General features: G+C 34.1%; 3 protein-coding genes and 1 pseudogene across 3 annotated transcripts; all 4 read right to left on the reverse strand.

The window, feature by feature from the left end:
• Nucleotides 1-5174: 5174 nt before the first annotated feature.
• LOC120081463 (DNA repair REX1-B protein) lies at nt 5175-7637 on the reverse strand. Its single transcript, XM_039036347.2, has 4 exons — nt 7377-7637; nt 6955-7048; nt 6756-6860; nt 5175-5554 (listed from the first exon to the last, which is right to left on the reverse strand). The coding sequence occupies exons 1-4, from the start codon at nt 7526-7528 to the stop codon at nt 5285-5287; spliced, it is 621 nt and encodes a 206-aa protein (XP_038892275.1). The 5' UTR covers nt 7529-7637; the 3' UTR covers nt 5175-5284.
• A 7622-nt stretch (nt 7638-15259) lies between these two features.
• LOC150035125 (secreted RxLR effector protein 161 pseudogene) lies at nt 15260-15988 on the reverse strand (annotated as a pseudogene).
• An 84-nt stretch (nt 15989-16072) lies between these two features.
• Nucleotides 16073-18604, reverse strand: LOC150035126 (uncharacterized). The gene is made up of 4 exons (XM_090315235.1): nt 18214-18604; nt 16665-17357; nt 16323-16575; nt 16073-16244 (listed from the first exon to the last, which is right to left on the reverse strand). The coding sequence occupies exons 1-4, from the start codon at nt 18602-18604 to the stop codon at nt 16073-16075; spliced, it is 1509 nt and encodes a 502-aa protein (XP_090171361.1).
• Nucleotides 18605-18887: 283 nt separating this feature from the next.
• Nucleotides 18888-23090, reverse strand: LOC120082217 (pentatricopeptide repeat-containing protein At1g77170, mitochondrial-like). Its single transcript, XM_039037496.2, has 2 exons — nt 22370-23090; nt 18888-20662 (listed from the first exon to the last, which is right to left on the reverse strand). Exons 1-2 carry the CDS (start codon nt 22574-22576, stop codon nt 19028-19030), a joined length of 1842 nt encoding a protein of 613 aa, XP_038893424.1. The 5' UTR covers nt 22577-23090; the 3' UTR covers nt 18888-19027.

A 23090-nucleotide genomic window follows, 5' to 3' on the forward strand; every position in this document is an offset into this window, starting at 1 on the left:
TTTATAGGAATGAGCTAAATTCCCATCCCAACAAATCCAGCTTTCATCGTAAAATATCAGATTGTAGGGATGTAAAATGTGTAATGTATCGTTCCTGGAATAATTTGGCAATGGTTCGAGATAAATTTGAGTGAGTGCGCAAAATTTAAGAGGAAGGATTAAACTATTTAAAGAGGAAAAATCAAAATTTTTGTTTTTTTTCCATTTAAGTAGTACAATTTCTTTGAAATTTGACCTAAATATTAAACTTTATGTGAGGAGTAATACTTGGGTGTAGTGCACACATCCCTTCAATCTCAAAGGAATAAATATATTTCTGAAAGAAAAATTTATTACATTGTAACTTTAAGAGGGTATTTGACGCACGATAAATGTAGAAAGTTGGATTGAGTTGGTAATTGTTATCTAGGGAACTGGAGAGTTAGATTGTCTTGTATTTGGGGTATAGAGTTGAGTTGAGTCTAAAAGTCTACAATGGGGGTGCATAGTTGAATTGATTGAGTTGGGACATTTGATGTAGTTTTTGTCTTTGTTTTGTTTTTGTTTTTGTTTCTTTTTTTTTTTTTTTTTTTTTTTTTTTTTTTTTTTTTTTTTTTTTTTTTTTTTCTAGTATTGATTAATTCTTAACTGTACATCTATTTTCTTATTCCTTTTATGACAAAAGAAAAAAAAAACTATATTTTTTTAAAATTTGCAAAACATAATCAATTTTCAATGTATTCATGTACTAAACACAAATTTGGTTATGGTTTAGGAGTTCCAATGCAACCTTCTACTACCTATTAAAAATAAATAAATTGTGCAATTAGATATGCCTAATTCTAAGTGTAGCTATATTCAACCCAAACAAGTCTCAATAAGTAATGTTTCGTGAGGCTTATCTTTACAATATACTAGGTTGATAAATATCTCATTATCTTAGACCTGAGAATGGATCATTAACTTTACATAACATATGTTTACTGGCTCTTATTCTTCTTTTTCTTTTTTACATTTTATTTACGACTATGTTCTTTAAAATTTAATCCCAAACCATGTTTTTTTATAATTTATCTAACAACTTTTCTTTTTGAAAATCTAATTACCAACTATTTGTTTTCTAATTTTATTTACAACTATTTACCAATTAGTTTAGTTCTAGTTTATATACTAATTGTTTTTTCTTTAACTTTTTTACCATCTACGTTTTTTTTCTAGTTTGTTTACCAAATATTTTTTTTTAAAATTTATTTACCAAATATACTTTCTTTCAATTTAATTACCATTTTTTTTGTTCAGTCTAACACATTCTAATAAAATCGAACCCCAAAAAAAGCCAACGATAAAACATAGTTGGGACATCAAAATCCAAAAATCTAAGGAAAAAACCTAATAAGGAGATCGAAGCCTAAAAATCCATTGAACAAAAAAACCCCTATAAATCTAACAAGCATGGAACAATAAAATATAGGGAGAAGAGAGATCCAAAACCCACGAAAAAAAATCCCAAAAAAGTAGATCTGGATAAAAAAAAAACTCCCAAAAGAAATATATCTGAACAAAAAAAAAACTAAAAAGAAAAGATATGAATTTTTTTTTTAGAAAAAAAACTCCCAAAAAAAGTATATCTGAAAAAAAAAAAAAAAAAAAGTAGATATGAACAAAAAAAACTCCCTAATCAATCGATCATGCTCTATCTAATTGAAGTCCCTGATCAAGTTCGGTTCCTAGAAACTCGATTACAAGAAGTCTCTGACAAGATCGATGAATTCGACGCGGTAGCTAGTCGCTTAGACGGGATGCCCGTCAAGGAATTGTTAACAAGGGTTGAGACCCTAGAAGCAAAAACTATGAGAACTGATGGTTTCGAGCGTGAGGATGGCTCGTCAGGCTCTGTTGCCCTTATGGAAAAGTGTGTTGAAAAACCAGACAGCTCGCAAAAAGCGATAATTCAAATGGTGACGGAGTTATTTGAAGACTTTCGAGCCACCCTCGATGTCGTCGGGGTAGAGATTGCGGATATCAGTGCAAGAGTTGACTCACTATGAGAGCAGCGGGAAATCAAGCCCCAGCTAGGGGTGCAGTCCAATTCAACAGGGTAAAAGTACTTGAGCCTAAGCCCTTCTGTGGGGCTCATGACACGAAAGCGCTAGAAAATTTTATCTTTGATATGGAGAAGTATTTCAGAGCTATGAACACAGCTACTGAAGAGTGAAAGATCACCTTAATAACTATGCATCTAGTAGAGGATGCCAAGTTATGGTGGAGGTCCTGTTTCATGGACATCTAAGAGGGTCGGTGCATATCAACCTGTGGGAGAGAATGAAACAGGAGTTGTGTTCTCAGTTCTTCCCGAGAATGTTGAAATTTTGGCAAGATGTAAGCTACGAGAATTGAAACATAATGGCGCTATTAGGGACTATGTGAAACAATTTTTCAGGCTGATGTTAGACATAAGGGATATGTCCGAAAAAGATAAAGTTTTCTGTTTTGTCGAAGGGCTAAAACTATAGGCAAAAACAAAATTATACGAACAGAGAGTACAGGGCCTCCCAGCTGCAAACACAACGGTTGAACAATTGTTCAACTTAATTGACGAATCTCAAGAAATGAGGCAACACTCGAAATCCCCAACTAGAGGGAGTAAGAGTAACTATTCAAGTTCATCGAGAAATAGTGGGGGAGACAGAGTCACTAGTGGAGATGACAAACCACTTCAACAGAAGACTGGAAATACGTGGCGAGGGCCAAATCAACAAAACTTTTATCGGCCCCCATTTTGTTACATATGCAAGGGGTAACACAAGGCAAGTGAGTATCTGAAACAGACAGCCTTTAACGCCTTTCAAGCCTCGTTAGACTTGGACTCAAAAAGAAAAGTTTTTTAGGTAGAGGACAAGAATATACAAGTAGAGGAAGATAAAACCCCACGAGTTGGGGCCCTAAGATTCCTAGCTGCCCTCCAGAGGAATTTGGGAGAAACAAAAGAACCCCAAAAAGGCAGACTTATGTATATAGATGCTTGGGTCAACCATAAATCGACCAAGAGTACCATGGTCGACTTTGGAGCCACCCATAATTTTATGTCTGAAACAGAAGCCAGACGGTTGAATCTCCGTTAAGAAGTAAAATGAAAGTAGTGAACTCTGCGGCCTTGCCTATTACAGGAATAGTAAAGAGAATAGTCATAAAGTTGGGAGATTTAAGTGGCTCTGCCAATTTCATGATCGTTGAAATTGATGATTTTGACGTGGTGTTAGAGATGGAATTCTTGCTTAAGCACAAGGTAATACCGATACCCCTCACCAAATGCTTAGTGATCACAGGGTCTACGCCCATAGTTGTGCATGCCGAGATCAAACAGCTGAATGAGATAAAGATGATCTCGACCCTCCAGTTGGAAAAGGACCTTACCCACGAGTCAGTTGAAACCACAGAGGGTAAAGCCCCTCAAGACATTTTGTGTGTCTTGGAAAAGTGTCGCATTGTCGAGTCAGACATTTTATACAAGTCCCTCCTTCAAAAAGGAGGAAAAAAGAGCTCAGCCGAGAGTTCCTACCATGGGGACAAAGTTCGGGTAAGATTACGCCCAAAACAATTTCGATTGCAATGCCAGAAAGAACGTCACCTCGTGAGAAGTTATGAAGGACCGGTGGAAGTCATCGAAAAGGTTGGGAAAACCTCTTATCGGTTGCAATTATCGTCATGGATGGAGATTCACCCTGTCATCCATGTAAGTAAATTGAGACCCTATCACGCCAACCATGCTAATGAGTGATGTAGTGGTTTGACATGTCCGCTTGCCACGACGTAGAGAACAACATAGAAAGAAGTCAATGAGAGACTTGCTGGAAGAAGCAACAGAGTTAAAAAATTGAGATAAGGTTTGGAAGAGTTTCTGAAGAGATGGAAAAGCCTCCAAGACAGAGAAGTTCGTCGAGGGCGCATAGAAGACCTCAATGCAACTGCTCAACAATTTGCTGAGTTCGAGCAAAGTTGGTTGACGGGGACGTCAACCAATTGAATGGGGAGAATGTCACGGTCATGCTTGTCCAGGGTGTGTTGCCCATGACCATATGTCTGCCTCCACCTCTTTTTACTATGTTTTCATCCTATGTATTTCATTTTGCTAGTTAGTTTACTTTTTATGTACTTTTCTTAGTGTATGACCTCTCATCCATTTCCACATGCAAGGGTGGCAAATGTCTTTTTGTTCAGAATGCATTATATGGGGATAAGACTAGCCATCATATCCTCATACCCGAGAATTGTATGTTATAAAGCCATTGTTGTTTATCACTTTCTAGTTGTATAACTAATCTCCATTGCTTAATCATGCTTTTAAACGTTTGTGAAAACCTTTTTCTCTAAACCCGTTTTCTAAAACATTTTCTCAAGAATGGAGGAGGTTGTGAAAAATGCCCATTGTGCCATCGGCTATTCGAATTTAAATCAACTAACTTGTTCGAGAATGAGAACAAGTGCCGCACAATCGCCTTGACACCCTTACAAAGTGCAATTGTGACATTAGACTCCACCTAATTATTGCTCATAGATATATACCCTTCATTATTTTAGAAATATCCTATTCTAAGGGGTAAAGACGAGTTATCCTATTCTAACTAGTAACCAAATTACTTCACTATTTCTTTTTATTATTATTATTTTACAAACCATTTCGCTAAATTTTGGTTAGAGGCAAGTTCTAATTTGAAGGTGCTGACACTTGATTAGTTTAAATTTTAAATTTCATACTATCGGTTCATTGTCTTTAATAATAGCATTTAAAATATAGAAATAAAATAAGATACGAGTGTAGATGTATTGAAAGAGTTCGATACTTTTATAGTATTAGAAAAATTGCCCATTTGAGATCGATTCCGTGAACTTCAATTCCTCGATCCCTAATTTGAATTTAAATAAAATAAAGTTTAACAGTGAGACATTCAAACAACCACAGGGAAATTAAACGGTATTCCTATATTGTTTGTTGTTATGGATTTTCAGTTTATGGGAGTAGTGTGAGATCTCTATATTAGACGAGAAAAATACCCGTTTGATCGAGTATGCTACCAATCGATTTTTACTCTTACATTAGTGTATACTCTTGAGGAACATACATGCAAGAAGGAAGTTTGAGCTTCAGTTTATATACTTGTCAGTCAATTAAAAAATTATTCGGTTTGATATGCAACTTTTCTAAAGATGAAATGAATTGTATTAGATTTGATTTGTTTTTGTCAATTCTTTCCTGATTTACTTCATTTATAGGAATTTCAGTAACTAATTCAATTGCAGAGCAAGATTACTTATCTTCAAGAGCTGCAATCTCGTATCTCACTTCCTCCATGTACTCATTTATGGTCGTCACAGTATCCTGCACACCTTTGATTGCTTCCTTTAGAGCATTGTCATATTCAGCTTCTGCTTCTGCTTCCTCGGTACCAGAAGCCCCAGTCATCTCATGGACATGCACACACTCGTGCTCTCGAGGTGCATTGAACCTGCAATTCTCGTGGCTCACCACACGCTCCGATGGGCGGCCAGCCTTCTTCAATAACTGAATTTGAGCTGTCTTTAAAGAAATAATAGTTAGGTAAAGATAATCTAAGATCATTCAACTATTGAACTTTATGTCCAACAAAAGCACATTCATTGCCAAGATTTCTTGTACCAACTTTTAGCTTAGATAAGTGTGCAAGCATTCAAAGATAAGCTACATAGCCCTACTGAAAATCTTGGGTAGTTTAGTGAAAATTTACAACATCGAGTTCAGCAGTTTAATGGAAAAAGGAAAGAAAGGGAAATCAAGGTGCCATTCCACATCTAGAAAAGTTTACTACTGCTGCTTTTAAAAAACAGAAAATGATCATCCGATGGGAAGTGGATAACAATAATAGAGTTATTTTGTTCCAAGATTAACTTCTAGGAATGCAGCTCAGAAAAGTTGGTTCTATGCAGTTCAGATGGCCAAAATTGCTTTCCACCAATGCCATTACCTTATCTCCTATACCCTGCATTGTTCTTGCTAGAATTCTTTAATAAAAAAAGGTCAGAAGAAAATTGTTTTTACTCGGGCCTAAAACTCGTTAGGCTAATAAGATAGAGTTAAAGGAAAACCGGTTCATCATTGAAGGATATTGAAGAGCAATTACTCGAATCCACTTGGGGTAACTTTCTTGTTAAGACATGAAAGGCCTCAATAGAGGAATCCACCAATAAAATAGAGAGACCAGGAATCAAGCGTAAGCATCAAGGTTCATATATCAGTCAAACATGTCGATATTTCCATATATCAACTCATGCGAAGGGTTATCAATATTTCTGTTAATAATCTTCACTGTAGTACATACAGAAGACAAATCATTCTACTATCGAAAAAGAAATGATACTCAAGACAAAATCGAATCCAGAAAATGAGAACCAAGTGGTCATCTTACTTCAATTCGCTAGAATTAAGGAGAGCTTGGGCTTTGGAATGATGCTTTACATAATCCAGATTTAGTAATAGGCAGAGTTTCTTATCCGAACAATGTTTCAAAGGTCTTTTGTGTCTTACGCCTTGAGAACTGTCTTAATATGATAAACATCTATGCCTTATTTTTCGAAGCATATACTGATCAATCCTACTAATTTTTTGAGTTACAAGTTTGACGGATTAGTTGGGATTGTATAAAAGCACGACAGTCAAACTTAATCTTCGCAGAGGAGGAAAGGATGCTGCAAAAGAAAAATAAATCCAAAATTTTCTAGAGAACTTTCTGGGCGTGGCATACCAGGTGCAATTTCTGCTTTTCTTTTTCTTGAACAGATCTAAGCAGGTTGGCTAACTCGAGCCTGTTGTGATCTGAACTCCGGAAATTCGACTCAATGTCAATGACCTACAACAAAAGAGAGTCCAAAAAGGAAAATCTCACAAGGAAGCTCAAAGAAGACCACGCCTCAACGAATTACTGTGAAAATTGTGTAACGAACTTGTTTGGAGCAATTGCTGAATTCCGTAGTGATCTGACTGCAAAGTTGTTGGTAAGATATCTCCCTTCCTGAAGTCATATACTCATCGAACCCCCTGCGAATTAAAAAAAATGATAAAGAATTCAAAGATTTCATCAAGATTTCATCTGACTTGTATAAATAATAAGCAAAAACACACTCGAAACTTCGTCGCTAAGCTCGTTTAGGACTAAGACTAACACAAATTTGTTTAGGATTTTCTAATCATCGATCTGTATGGAATCACTGAGAATGAAATGTAGCTTAAACGAGGTTCAGGACAAAATCCTGCGGTATGAGAGAACACTATAACACATACTTATAACGAACCATCGAATTCTTCATTGATTTTCGAAAACAACGATGAAGATTTCAAACGAAAACGAAACCAAAATCAATGGTACCTTTTAAGCCTGGCATAAGCTTCGGCTCTACGCTGCTGGATTTCAAGAAACTCGCGGAGCAAACTGAGAGTGTTAGAGGAATCGGAGGCATCTGTTCTTTGGTCTTCTTCCATTTGTTCATCCAGAGAGAGCTTCTTCTCAAAATCTTCCATTCTTTAGGTCCCCTTCTTCTTCTTTAACCGATATTTCCCTTCCCAGCTTCAGTCCTCAAACTGAAGCCTTCGGACTTCGTTGTCCGAGGCCAGATTCATATTATAATATATTAAAAAAAAAAAGGGTTAAATTATTAAAAAAAAAAAAAGGGTTGAACTTTTAAAAGTTTCAAAAATACCTTTAAAACTTTAAAAACAGTTCAACAAATATCTTTACCATTAGTTTTGGATGAAAACTGTTAAATTTTTATTTCAAAAATATCCTTGAATTTTCAAAACGTTTCAAAAATATCCTTAATTTAATAAAAGTTAAAAAATACCTCAATCGTTAGTATTTGAACAAAAACCGTTAATTCTTCGTGATAAAAATGATTTTAAAATTTTTTTAAAAAAAACTTAAAAATGCTCCTACCGATCAATTTGTTTGAAATTTTCTTATATTAAAAAAAAACAGTTTTAAAATAAATTATATTGATATCCTCATTTTTTTTTTCCATATAAGTACTCTCATACTTCTCTTAATTTTTCAATTCTTAACTTACATCAATTTTCTAAATAACCAAAACATACCAAAACGCTGCGTTGCTGAAGGTCCTCTCACAAAGCGCCTTGAAGAGCAAATTGGAAGCAATGCCTCTTCATGTATGCGTATCAAATGGAAAGCGTTGTGGCGCCACAGGGCAGCACTGCAATGCTTGCTTAGCAGTTTGTCTCTGTGAATGACGCGGGGGACAAGTGTCGTAGCGTTTAAGCAACGTCGTGCCTCAACTTGCTCGATTTCATCGTTTTGCCTCCCATTGCTTGCTAATTGCTCCATTTAAGCATGATCGCATCTGAAATGTCCCAACAACTTCTTTTACTTGATAATCTATCCAAGAATTAAAATAAATATTAAATTCCTAAGAGCCAATAAGATTTAGGTTGACACTTTTTTATTTGACTATTTATCGTTTTGGTATGTTTCAAGCGGAGATTTTGATTTTGGAGTTTTGTGAAGTTTTGTGGTATTTTTATTTTATGTTTTAACTGAAAATTTTGGTTCTTATTTTGGTTGTTTAGAACATTTGTGTAAGCAGAGAATTGGAAAATTAAGAGAAATGTGAGAGTACACATATAAGTGAAATGATGATATCTATATAATTTATTTTAAAATTGATTCTTTTTTAACTTAAGAAAACTTCAAACAAATTGATTACTATGAGCATTTTTTTATTTTTTTAAATTTGTAGAGTCAATTTTGTCATGAGAAATTAACGGTTTCTGTTCAAATACTAATAGTATAGATATTTTTAAAAATTTATTAAGTTAAGGTTATTTTTTAAACATTTTGAAAGTTCATAGGTATTTTTGAAACAAAACTTTAACGGTTTCCATAAAAAAAAATTAACGACAATGGTACTTTTGAATTTTTTTTTTTTTAAAAGTTTAAGAGCATTTTTGAAACTTTTGAAACTTCATGGGCATTTTTTACACAAAGTGTAAAGTTCAGGGGTATTTTTTATAATTTAACCTAATATATATATATATATATATATAGGAATTTTCAAAAATAGATAAATAAGAAAAAATTGACAGAAGCTGATTGAAGCCTATCAGTGTCGATCAGTGATTGAAATCGATAGAACTCTATCATTCATACTATGTGATAGACGTCGATAGAAGTCTATCAACGTCTATCAGTATTTTATTTATTTTTTTATTTTTTTGTTATTTCTATAAATAGTTTGACATTTTTTCTATATGTGAAAATTTTCCAAATATATATTTATGTTCTTTCTACAATATTACTCTAGTTGAAGTCTCAATTTTGGTCTAAATTTCTAAATAATTTTCTATAATGACAATTTGAAAATATTCACATAAGAATAAAATAATATAATAACTTTTAAAATGTTAAACATATTATAAATATTATGACAATAGATGCCCATTAAATGCTCATGTTTAGTGTCATCTATCAGGTGTCATGCCCTCATTTTTCAAAGTGTTGTCCATGTGTCTCAATATTACACGTTATTTGTGTCCATGTGTCTCACTTGCCAAATTGCCTTGGTGGGTTTTGGAAGACATACACAGCTATGAATCTTGGAGAGACTATTAAAAAGGAAATAGGATATCCAGTCAAGACAAAACAAAAGCTATGATTTTCCTTCGTCATCATCTTTACGAGAGATTGAAAATAAAGTATCTTACAATAAAAGATCCTCGTATCTTGTGAAAAAAATTGAAAGAGAGGTATGATCATCAAAGCAGTTATTCTTCCTAAAGCTTGTTATGAGTGGATGCACTTGATGCTACAAGATTTCAAATTAGTAAGTGACTACAACTCCACATTATTTAAAATCAGTTTGAAACTGTTGTTATGCGAAAATAAAGTTACTGATACTGATATGTTAGAGAAGATATTTTTTACATTTTGTATCTCGAATATGCTCCTGCAGTAGCAATATCGAGAGAAAGGTTTTAAACAATATCTGAACTAATTTCGTGTCTTCTTGTGGTCGAATAAAATAACAAGTTATTGATGAAAAATCATGAATCTCGACCAATCGGAACGACATCAAGATGAATGCTGTGAATTTTAATAATAATCGTGGTCGAGGTCGTGGTTATGGTTGAGGTCATGACCGTGGCAGAGGAAGAAATTATTATTATCGTGGTGATCATTCTAATCATTCAAATTTCAAAAAAAACCACATAGAATGATGATCACAAAGGAAAAACTCCACAAGATAAAAGTTCAAAAGGTGTTGAAAATAAATGCTTCCAATACGGAATGACTAGGCATTGGTCATGTACCTGTCGTACGTCAAAATACATAGTTAATCTCTATCAAGCATCCCTGATGGAAAAAGAGAAAAATGTGGAAGCAAATTTTGCATACCAGGATAATGACATATTTGATCTATCCCATATGAAAAATTTAGATGTGGCAAACTTCTTTGAATCTCCTGAAGAGAAAATCGGCAGAATTGATGGAACATCATGTGTTTCCTTTGACTTTAAAAATATCTAGACTTAATGTTTTTTTTTATTCATCTCCATGTTTTTTCCCTCTTAGTAGATGTTAACCTTTGTATATTTCAAATGTTGTTTTTCTTATTATAATTATTTTCTTTTAATGAAGAAACCTAGATCATTTTCATATATTGGATGACTAAAAAGTGAGTAAAGAAGATCTATGCCTGACATACAGTGCAACTACGCATACAATACTTACAAGTAGAAAATATTTTTTCAAACTGACAATGCTGAAAGCAAAAGTCAATACAACATCAAGTTCTACAAACTTAATTGAAGGGTTTGGAAAAACTTATTTTACCTATAGGAACAAAATCTACGATTGACAATACATTGTTCTTTAGTCAATCAAAGAGAAATCTACTTAGTTTTAAAGATATACGTTACAATGGTTATCATATTGAGACTGATAAAAAGAATAATATGGAGTATCTTTATATCATATCTGCTGTCTCATATGAAAAAAAAAACGTATATTGGAAGAATTGTCTGTTTTATCTTATGGATTATTTTATACTCATATACGAGTAATTGAAACATATGCAACAATGAACCTGAAGTTCATGAATCCAGACATATTTATAAGTTGACATGGCACTTAGGATCTATAATGATGAGAATTCAAATGAATATCCATTGAAGAGGCAAAAGATTCTTCAATCTAATGAATCATCATGTGATGCTTTCTCTCAAGGCAAATTAATCTTTAGACCATCACCAGTCAAAGTGGGGACTGAATCACCTACATTTTTAGAACGAATTCATGGTGATATATGTGGAACTATTAACCCACCAAATAGACCATTTAGATATTTTATGGTATTAATAAACGCATCCAATAGATGGTCACATGTATGTTTATTATGAAGTTGAAATCTTGTATTTGCAAGATTACTTGCTCAAATAATTGAGTTAAGAGCACAATTTCTTGATTATACAATTAAGATCATTCATCTTAATAATGTTGGTGAATTTACATCCCAGACTTATAATTATTGTATGTTAATTGGAATAAGTGTTGAACATTTTGTAGTTCATGTTCACACACAAAATGGTTTAACAGAATCATTCATAAAACGTTTGCAATTAATTGTAAAATCTTTGCTTATGAGAGCTAAGCTTCCTACAACTGTATGGGGACATGCCATTTTGCATGCAGCGTCACTTGTATGCATTAGGCCAATATCTTATCATAAGTACTCAGAATTTTTTGATGTGCAGTATATGTTCCAATTGCTCCACCTAAGATGGATCCTCAAAGGAGGTTAGGAATATATATTTGATATGATTCCCCATCAATTATTAAAATCTTGAACCCCTGACGGGTGATGTATTTACTACACGATTGGCTAATTGTCATTTTAATGAGACAAATTTTTCAACAATAGAGAGAGAAATTAAGAAGTTGGAAAAAGAAATTACATGGAATGCATCGTTGTTGTTTCATTTAGATTCCCCTACAAATCAAAATGAACTTGAAGTTCAGAAGATAATTCATTTGTAAAATATAGCAAATCAGTTACCAGATGCATTTATAGATGCAAAGAAAGTAACTAAATTACATATACCAACTACAAATGTTTCATTGGAAATTGATATCCAAACACAGCAAGTTGTTATTAATGAGTTCGAAACACGCCAAAAGCGTAGTAGACCAGTGGGTTCTAAAGATAAACATCCTCAAAAAAGAAATATAATTAATAGTCAAAAAGACTTGGTTGAGGATGTAAATACCCATGAATAAATTCTTAACTGACTAGTGAGGAAGGTGAAATACCTAAAGATTAATGAGATTTCAATAAACTATGTCATGACAGGAAAAAGATAGAACCAAACTCATGTAATTCTTAACAACATTTTTGCGTATAATATTGCTCTTGATATTATATCTGAAAATGAGGATTCTGAACTAAAATTTGTTGAAGAATGTTAACATAGAAAAGATTGGTTTTGGTGGAAAGAAGCAATCGAGGTAGAACTAAACTCACTTTCAAACGTCAGGTTTTTAGACAAGTAGTACGAACACCAAAAGGTGTCAAACTTGTGGGATACAAATAGGTATTTATGAGAAAAAGAAATGAAAATAATGTGGTCACAAGATATAAAATAAGACTAGTTGCATAAGGTTTCTCATAAAGACCTGATATTAATTATGAGGAAACGTATTCTCCAGTGATGGATGCAATTACATTAAGATATTAATTTGTCTGATTGTGTATGAAAATTTAGACATGCATCTTATGAATGTAGTCACATCATATTTATATGGATCTTTTGATAGTGATATTTATATGAGAATTCCGGAAGGATTTAAGGTACCTGAAACATATAAATCAAATCCCAAAAAATTATATTCAATAAAGTTACAGATATCGTTATATGGATTGAACAATCAGGACGAATATAGTACAATCACCTGAGTGGATATTTGTTGAAAGAAGATATCAAAGCAATCCAATATGCCCATGTGTTTTTATAAAGAAATCACAATTAGGATTTGCTATTATAACTGTATATGTTGATAATTTAAATCTAATTGGAACTCTTGAAGAGATTTCAAAGGTAATAAGATATCTTAAGAAAGAATTTGAGATGAAAAATCTAGAAAAAATAAAATTTTGTCTTGGTTTACAAATTGAACATTTAGTAGATGGGATATTTGTTCAACAATCAACTTATACAAAAAAATTTTTGAAAAGGTTCTGTATGGACAAAGTATATCCATTGAACATTCCAATGGAAGTTCGTTCACTAGATGTGAAGAAAAATATATTTCGATCTCAAGACGATAATGAAGAACTTCTTGGTCTTGAAGTACCGTATTTTAGTGCAATTGGTGCAGTTATGTATCTTGCTAATAATACAATATCAAATATTGCATTTTCAATAAATTTATTAGTAAGATATAGTTATCTCCAACAAAAAGAAATTGGAACGGAATTAAGCATATACTCCGTTATCTCTGAGGAATGATTGATATGAGTTTGTTTTATTCAAATAAATCAAATTTTGATCTAGTCGGTTATGTGGATTCTAGATATTTATCTTATCCACATAAAGCTAGATCTGAAACAGATTATCTATTCACATATGGAGGAACTGTTGTATCGTGGCGGTCAGTGAAACAGACCATAACGGCTATTTCCTCAAATCATGTTGAAATTCTAGCATTTCACGAGGCTAGTCGAGAATGTGTATAGCTAAGATCAATGACTCAACACATTCGTGAAACATGTGGTTTGTCTTCTAATAAAAAAATCTTCCAACAACATTATACGAAGACAACACAATATGCATATCCCAAGTGAAAAGATGATATATTAAAGAAGATAGAACAAAGCATATTTCACCAGAGTTTTACCACACTCATGATCTTGAAGAAAATGGTGATATCATTGTACAACAAATTTGTTCGAAAGATAACTTGACATATTTATTTATAAAGGCATTACCTACCGCAATCTTTGAAAACTAATGCACAACATTAAAATGCAGTGACTCAGAGATCTTATGTGATGTTTCTATGACGGGGAGTAAATATACTTTTTTAAAGTATAAATTATATGAAATATGTACTCTTTTCCCTTCACTAGGATTTTTTTTTCATTGAGTTTTTTCTTAGTAAGGTTTTAACGTGGCATATTTTATATATATCATGGGCATCTAAGGGGGAGTATTATAAATATTATGATAATAGATGTCCGATAGATGCTCATGCATAATGTCCATTGACCATGTGTCATGCCTCCATTTCTCAAAATGTTGTCCATGTGTCTCAATATTATACATTAGTGTTCATATAATCTACCTCCTACTTGCCAAATTGCCTATAAATAGTGACATTTTGTGTGTTTTAGAAGAAATATATACATTGGACAAACTCCATAAAAATTGGAGAAAGTGGATAATTTAGAGAAATTTCTTATTTTATATTTTGCTCATTTATTTTATTTTGTTTATTATATATTATGTTTAATTTATTTTAATATTTATTTATTTTAAAGTTTTTAAATATAAAAAATATTTAAAAATATTTACAATTACAAAAAGTTCCAAAAGTACAAAGCACTAGATATTTTTGGAATTTTTCTATTTATAAGAATTTTCCTATTGTACTTTCAAAACTTTTTGCTATAAAGTATAAATACTTTTTTGGATTTTTCTATTTATAAGAATTTCTCTTTATTATTTAATTATTATCTTATATTATATTTATTTTAATATTATATTTCATTGGTATCTGTGCTCCTCAAATTCACAACAAAACTATAATTTATTTTTTTCTAATTTATCCTCAAATAATTAATCTTTTTTTTTCTTTTTTCTTTTATATGTCTTTTTCCATTATTCTAAATCTAATACATGATTTTTTGCTTTTATTACACTTCAATTATTGCCAAAAAAAAAAAAAAAAAAAAAAAAAAAAAAAAAAAAACTCATTTTTCTAACTGGAAAATATATCCTTTCAATTTTATTCTTTAAAATAGTTCATTTTAGTGCAAAATAGACTTTTGTTTCTAAATGGTCTTCAATGATTTACTTTGTATCAAAAGTAGAAAAGAGAAAATGTAAATATAATCTTTCTCTCTTATTATCACATTGGGTAGAAATACATTATATATATACATCCAATAAGAAAAGAGGAAAGCAACAACCAATAAGAAAATATTAACAGAAATAACAAAAATCTATTACAACTAATATCCCCCCTCAAGTTGGACTGAAAATATTAGACAAACCCAACTTGGATCTTATATCAGAAAACCGTGGAAAAGGAAGAGTTTTAGTGAAACTATTAATAAGTTGATGCATAGATCGAATAGGTAGCAACTTAACAGAACCATCAACAACCTTATCTCGAACAAAATGACAATCAAGCTCGATATGTTTAGTCCTCTCATGAAAAATAGGGTTAGTGGCAAGATGAATAGTAGCTTGATTATCATAATAGAGCAAAGAAGGTTGATGAATAGGAATAAGATCATGAAGAAGAGAGTAGAGCCAAACAAGCTCACATGTTGTGGAAGCAAGAGCTCGATATTCAGCCTCTGCAGAAGATTTTGAAACCACATTTTGCTTTTTAGACTTCCAAGAAACAAGAGAGCTGCCCAAAAAGATGCAATAACCTGTTGTAGACTTCCGTGTATCAGGGCAAGAGGCCCAATCGAAATCAACAAAAGCACGGAGCTGAAATGAATCAGCAGGGGAAATCAAAACACCTTGGCCAGAAGTTGACTTCAAGTAGCGTAAGAGATGATGAGCTGCAGATAAATAAGCTTTGCACGGTTTGGCCACAAATTGACTAAGTTTATTAACTGCAAACACAATGTCCAGCCAAGAAATAGTCGAGTAGAGAAGTCGACCGATCAGTCTTCTATAGGGAAAAGGATCATCAAGGACTTCCTGGTCAGAGTGTCGAAGTTTAACAATCGGATCCATGGGAAGATTGACCAGCTTAGCGCCAAGAAGACCAGCATCCTCTAGGATTTGGAGTGTATAATGCCGTTGTGAAATAGAAATACCTTAAGATGAACAAGCAAGCTCAAGGCCCAGAAAATACTTCAATGACCCAAGGTCTTTGAGCTTAAACGCAACATGTAAAACCTGTTTAAGTTCATCAATAAATTTGACATCTGCACCAGTAATGATAATGTCATCAACATACACCAATAAAGCAATAAAACCGGAACCAGAACTGCAAACAAATAAAGAGTAATCAGCCTTAACCTATTGAAATCCAAGAGAAACCAAAACATCAAAGAATTTTGCAAACCACTGCCTTGAAGCCTGCTTGAAACCATATATGGACTTCTTTAATCGACAAACAAGCTTTCCTTTGTGAGGAACTTTAGGTGTATAACCAAGTGGAAGGTTCATATATACTTCTTTAAACAAATCTCCATGAAGAAAAGCATTGTTCACATCTAGTTGAACCATAGGCCATTGATAGGTGACAGCTAAAACAAGAAGAACTTGAACAGTGACTAATTTTGCCACAGGAGAAAACGTTTCAAGAAAATCCAAGCCTTCATGTTGAGTATATCCTTTAGCAACAAGCTGAGCTTTGTATCTCTCAATAGAGCCATCTGCATGGTGTTTGACTTTATAGACCCACTTGCAACCAATGTTATGTTTGGATAGAGGCAAAGGACCTCCCAAGTATCATTGTCTTCCATGGCTTGAAGTTCAAGCTTCATTGCTGTCTTCCAATGGTCATAAGGTATGGCTTGATGATAAAATTGCGGTTCATAATGAGAGGAAATGGCAATGGAAAAGGTGCGGAAAACAGGGGAGAGGTGATCATAAGAAAGGGATGAGTGTATGGGATATCGGGTGGAAAAACTGGGAAGAGAAGTTTGGGTTATGAGGCTGCAGTGATAGTCTTTAAGGTAGGATGGGTGTTTGAGTGGTCTGGATGTCCTCCGAGATGGAACAAAGGGTTGAGTATTTAGATTGGATGATGAGGAAGGCTGCTGAGATAAAAAAAAATCAGTGGAAAGTGAGGGGGATGTGACAGATGAAGAAACTGAAGGGGTAGTTGTAGAAGGTACCGAACAAGGAATTGATGGGGAAAGATTGTCAGAAGAAAGAGGTTCAATATGAAGGGGAGGTAAGGTAGGTGCAGTGGGAGGGTGGGCTGAAAAGTCGATATCAAGGGCTAGAGAAAGGACAATATGTTGAAAAAGGTCTGGTTGCTCGGTCTCCAAGGTCACTTTATGAAAAAGGAATAGATGTTCATGGAAAACAACATCTTGGGAAACAAAAAACTTGTTACTAGTGATATCAAAAAGTTTATAAGCCTTCATACCTGATGGATAACCAATAAAAACAGCAGGGACAACCCTTGGAGCAAACTTGAAACAACCGTGAGATAAGGTGGATGCAAAACATAGACACTCAAAAGTTCTTATAATAGAATAGTCAACTAAAGTACCCTGCGCATCAACTCATAAGGTGTTTTCCAACCAAGAATAGGTGAAGGTGTCCTATTAATAAGATATGTTGCAGTTAAGACACATTCATTCCAAAATTTGAAAGGAACTCTGGATTGAAAGAACAATGCTCTGGAAACATTTAACAAATGTTGATGCTTACGTTTAACTATTGAATTTTGTTCTAGTCTACCTACACAAGAATGTTAATGTAAAACCCCTCTTTGTAAGAAAAACTCAACAAAGGAAAGCTCAGGAGCATTATCAGAACGAAACACTTTGATTTTCTTGTCATATTGAGTCTCAACATAAGAAAAAAACTGAGGTATAATCTTCAAAACATCATACTTGGATTTTAACATGAAGACCCAAGTGAATCGACTATGATCATCTACTATAGTAAGGAAAAATTTATGTCTAGCATGAGTAGGTGTAGAAAACGGACCCCAAATATCAACATGAATCAAATAAAAAAAAAAAGCAGATGATCTATTATTATTTGATTCAAAAGACAGTTTCTTTTGTTTTGCTAAAGGACAAATGTCACAGGGATGTGTATTATTTAGAGAAACAAAATCAAGATGTAAAATATGTTTCAAAACAAATAATCAAGATAGGGATGGATGTCCAAGCCTGGCATGCCATAAGGAAGAATTAGTGGAAGAAGCAATATTAACAACATGAGGAGATATTGTGAGGTTGCTCAACAATATACAAACCATCACAACCTACCCTTGCCAATCGTCTTCAAAGTGGACTTTGCCTGAATATCACAAGAATCAGTGGAGAAGTGGACAGATACATTACCATCAAATGTTAAAGCACTGAAAGAAAGTAAGTTGCACTGAAATTCGGGAACATATAAAACATGATGAAGATGAAGTGACCCAAAAAGAGTGACATTACCAAGAAAAGAGATTGAAATTCTTGTGTTATTAGGCAGAACAACAGTAGTACTAGTCAGCTGTAGCTCGTGAAATAAATGCTTTTGGAAACATATATGTGTGGAAGCCCCATAATCAATGATCCATTCATGATTAGAGATAATTTGAGAACAAATACCTGCTACATGTGTGACTGAATCAATATCGGATTTTTCCATATTAAACTTGGACTGCAGCATAGTGAGGAGTTGCTGAAGAGTGTCATTGGTAATGGTTGAATTCTTAACCAAATTCCAAATTCCAAAAACAAATTTTTTTCAAGCTACTTTTTTTAATTTTCAAAAATTGCCTTAGTTTTTTAAACCATGATAAAAAGTAGATAACAAATGAAGAAATTTATTTATGAAATTAGTATCAATATGCTTAATTTTCAAAAATCAAAAATAACAAACAAAATGATTATAAAATGGGGCCTAAACTTTAAATTTATGAATTTTAAAAAAGTCAAAAGTCAACTAAATAAACATAAATCTAAAGTTCAAGGAGTAAATTATACGGTAAGGCAATTGAATTATATACAAAGAGAATTGTGAAAGAATTAATTTAGAGAGAATGATTATGAGAAACAGAGAAGAATTATCACAAAGATGTAACAGAAGAATTCAATCTAATCTTGTAGGCAAGCTATATCCAGGAACTTTAGCAAGTTGCCTCTGTTTCATAACCTCTCTCACCTTTTGCACCTCTTTCCACAAGCCATTGCTGGCATAAATATTGGACAAAACCACATAAACACCATCATTCCAAGGCTCCAATTCTTGTAAATGCTTTGCGGCCCACTCCCCCATCTCCACATTCCCATGTTTCTCACAACCTCCAATCAAACATCCCCATATTACCGAGTTCGCCTTCATCGGCATCTCTTCGATCATCTTTCTCGCCTCTTCGAGCAACCCTGCTTTACCTAGCAAATCAACCATGCATCCATAATGTGGCAGTTGGGGCTTGAAACCATAAACGTTTTTCATCATATCGAAGTAATGTTTCCCCTCGTTGATCATCCCACCGTGTACACATGCGCTTAACACCCCGACAAACGTAACGTGATTAGGAGGGACTCCTGCTTCTCTCATGAATTGGAAGTTCTCGAGTGCTTGTTTCACCTGTCCATGCATTGCATAACCTACAATCAGTGAGGTCCAGGATGATACATTTCTATGATCCATGTTTGAAAACACTTTCATTGCCAAATCCATCCTACCACATTTACCATACATGTCTATCAGGGAATTTAACATCAAAATGTCTGATTTTCCAGCGACTTTAACTTGGAACACAAATTTGTGCATTTGGAGAGACAGTTCTAGGTCACCTAGACTACCACAAGCTGATGTTACACTAACAATTGTAACATCATCTGGTTCGAGCCCACTTTGCCTTAACTTAATGAACATATCAACTGCCTCTTTAGCACGCCCGCCTTGAGATAAACCAGCTATAATGGCATTCCAAGAACCCAACTTCCTGTGATGATTTTGCTCAAATACCTTACGTGCACACTCAAGATCTCCCACCTTCGAGTACAGACTGATGAGGCCACTTTCGCTATATTGGTGGAACTCAAGACCAAGCCGTATTGCAATTGAATGTAATTGTATACCTAAACCAAAAGCATAAGCTAGAGATAGAGCCTTAAACACAATTGGAAGTGTGTAAAAATCAGGCAAAACACCTGCCCGCAACATGGCGATATATACAGAGAGGGCTTTTCTTGGGGCCTCGAGCTTAGTGTATGATCTAATAATGGTGTTCCAGAAAAATGAAGAAGGGTTGTTTTCCAATATGTTGGTTCTTAAAACATGGGCATGAATTTGATACAATTCTAATAAATTAGTACAGTTCGTCAATAGGATAGCGACAATTCTCGCTTGGTCCACATTATTGTCAGAGGTGTATGTCAACCAGATAGGAGCCTCTGCAGCAGCATCCCTCTCTGCAAGCTGCTTATTTTGCTTAAGCTTGTCGACAAATTGCACATCGTTAAATTCTACCAGTGGCCTTAACTCATTTGTCTCGAGTTGCTTGGTATTGTAAGTTGGATAGGAATGCCCTGCTGTCATTAGCAAGATATTTCGTGAGCTCTCTGGGGAGCTGCCAACGTTTGTGAATTTGCTCTTGTTTTCGTCACCAATAACAAATCTCTCTTCGCATTTGTCACCTAACACCGCACCTTGAACAGGAAGCACAAGGCGCTTGCCTTGCTTGTGAATATCAAGGCCTTGGTTTCGAAGCGGAAACTACATATAACCATCAAACATCTTTAACTTTCTAAAATTGGAAAGTATATTTGTTCAAAAGATACCTTTCAAATCAAACAATATGTCTACAGATTAAATAAGTCAAAAATACAGAAGTAGGAATAAAAATAAAAAAGGCTCGTGTACAAAGCTAAGCTTTGGCAAGGATAAGTTAAAATATTCAAGTTCAGGACAAACTTACTTTTACATATTTCATATCAAGAAAATAAGAAGAAATTTAAAATTGTTTGCCTGTAGAAAGCTTAACAAGATCACGATCTACTCTGACCATAGAGGTAAAGGGTTTGTTTCTATTACGTTTAAGAATGGAATGAAAATCAGTTCAATGAAACTAGGAATTTTATTCAAATCACTCCTCCCTGTCCAAACAAAAGAAAATCAAAATGAGCAAGATGAAACTTCTTTCTCCCCACCCTAAGCCCCTGAACTAAGCTGCAATCCAGGCCTTCGGATGCCATTCTTATCAGGACATCAATGATTCAAATATAAAGAAAAAGGAACGTGGCCTATATCAGTACTACTCAATTTAACAAGAATGAAATGATGTAGAATCCAACCTAGTGGCCTTAAATTTCTCACAGGACAATATTTGGTTAGTATGGATCACAAATGTTGGCTCAATCAGCTTCAAAGATCCAACTTAGAATAATACAATCTTGGTTTAGAAAATACGGCTCTTTCCTTCAGAAATGACCCTCACCGCTATTCACTTACAGATACTTCCAGTTTATCCTCACTGCAACAAGTCACAGAACATCCATTCCTCTGCAAAATTAGAACGACAAACAAGCAGATTCTCCATCTCTTCCTCAGTGAACCAAGGGCTACTTAATTTTACAGGGGGCTAGATTCTTTGCAGAGGACCACCAACAATTCAATTAACTACTTAAGGAGTACAACGAGTATATGAAAGAGAATTGAAGATCTTAAATCACCGATTGACCCAAAGGTTTAAGCTAATAGGTGAAAGCGAATTTAATATTATATCATCTAACAGAAGACTATCTCCCCATCTTGGTGCTAAGCCTTGGTGAGGAATTTAATATTGTTCATGTTCTTATGGGAACTAAGCCTTGGTGCTATTAATCCTGTTGATCGTCTCCAACGTTGTATATGACTATCTCCCCATCTTGGTGCCACATGTGTCATAACCATTCAGAATCTGCCGCTCATCTTTTCGTGCATTATCCTTTTGCATTGCGTTTTTGGCATATCATGATGCAAGCTTTTGGTTGGTCAATGGTTTTTTGCATAATATGTTCGATAATCTTGTTTCTCTGTTGGCTGGTCATTGATTTCATGGCACTAAGAAGACCCTTTGGCTGGCATTTTTGGGGCGAGCACAATAAACATCTTTTCGGAAATCATTCTTCCAGTTTTGATATTTTATGAACGTGGTTCTTTCAACAGCGTTGTATTGGTACAAAATCTAAGCAACCTTTTAATCATATGAATCTTTCCTACTTAGTTTTCAATTGGACTATCTCTTTTGTAATCAACTTTAGGTATTTTAGGGTTTACCCACTATTTCATTTATTCAATGAAATGTTTCTTTTAAATAACAAAAATAATAATAATAAAATCCATCAGAAGATACTATCAGATCTAATATCAATTCAGTTGACGGAAATTCAACTCCATGAAACTTAACATATGAACAAAGAGGAAGAGAAACAAAGAACACACCTTATCGTTCTCATTATCGCACACGTTCTCATCGCCTGATAATTGCCCCGAAGCGTAGTGATAGAATCCTCGCCTATCACAGGAAGCGGCAAAGGAAAGAGACGGCAGAAGCAGTTTATGCAGGGTTGCAGCGAGGCTGGAACTGTTGCAATCGATGTTCTTCGAGGATACTAAGAGAAAGTTTCGGAGTAGCTTGAAGTTATGCATTCTAACGGAGAAGACTCAGGCATGGCGGAAGTTCCAGTATCCCATAGCGCCACCGCCGAAGGGTTTTGAACAATGCCTCCGCCGGAAGCGATTGCCGCCTTCGAATTCCGTCTCGGCTCTTGGACCAAGCCTATTGAAGTTCTGACAGACCTTTTTTCTTCCTGAAATATACTAGACGCAACGTTTTTTCCCCATAACAGAACAAGAAAATTAGGAGCTAGTGAGTTGAAATCTAATCAGTATCACTGAAATTCTGAGCGTAACCCTTGAATAATGGAGGGCAGAACGAAAATGAGATGGCGAAGCAGGAATACAATTGAAAAAATGGTTGCCTTAAAAAGGGTGGGAATCAAATAAGTTTTGTATTACGATTCAAATCTAAAATGTTTAATAAAAAATATGAATTTTATATTATATTACATTACAAATTCATTACATTAAAGTCAGATGCCCCCTATTAAGAGAATACAAATTAGAGAGAAATGTAGAATTCACCTATGGAAATGGTCTTCAA

Source organism: Benincasa hispida, chromosome 7 (genome assembly GCF_027475165.1).
Source record: "Benincasa hispida cultivar pf3 chromosome 7, pf3_genome.v1.1, whole genome shotgun sequence".
Lineage (NCBI taxonomy): Eukaryota > Viridiplantae > Streptophyta > Magnoliopsida > Cucurbitales > Cucurbitaceae > Benincasa > Benincasa hispida.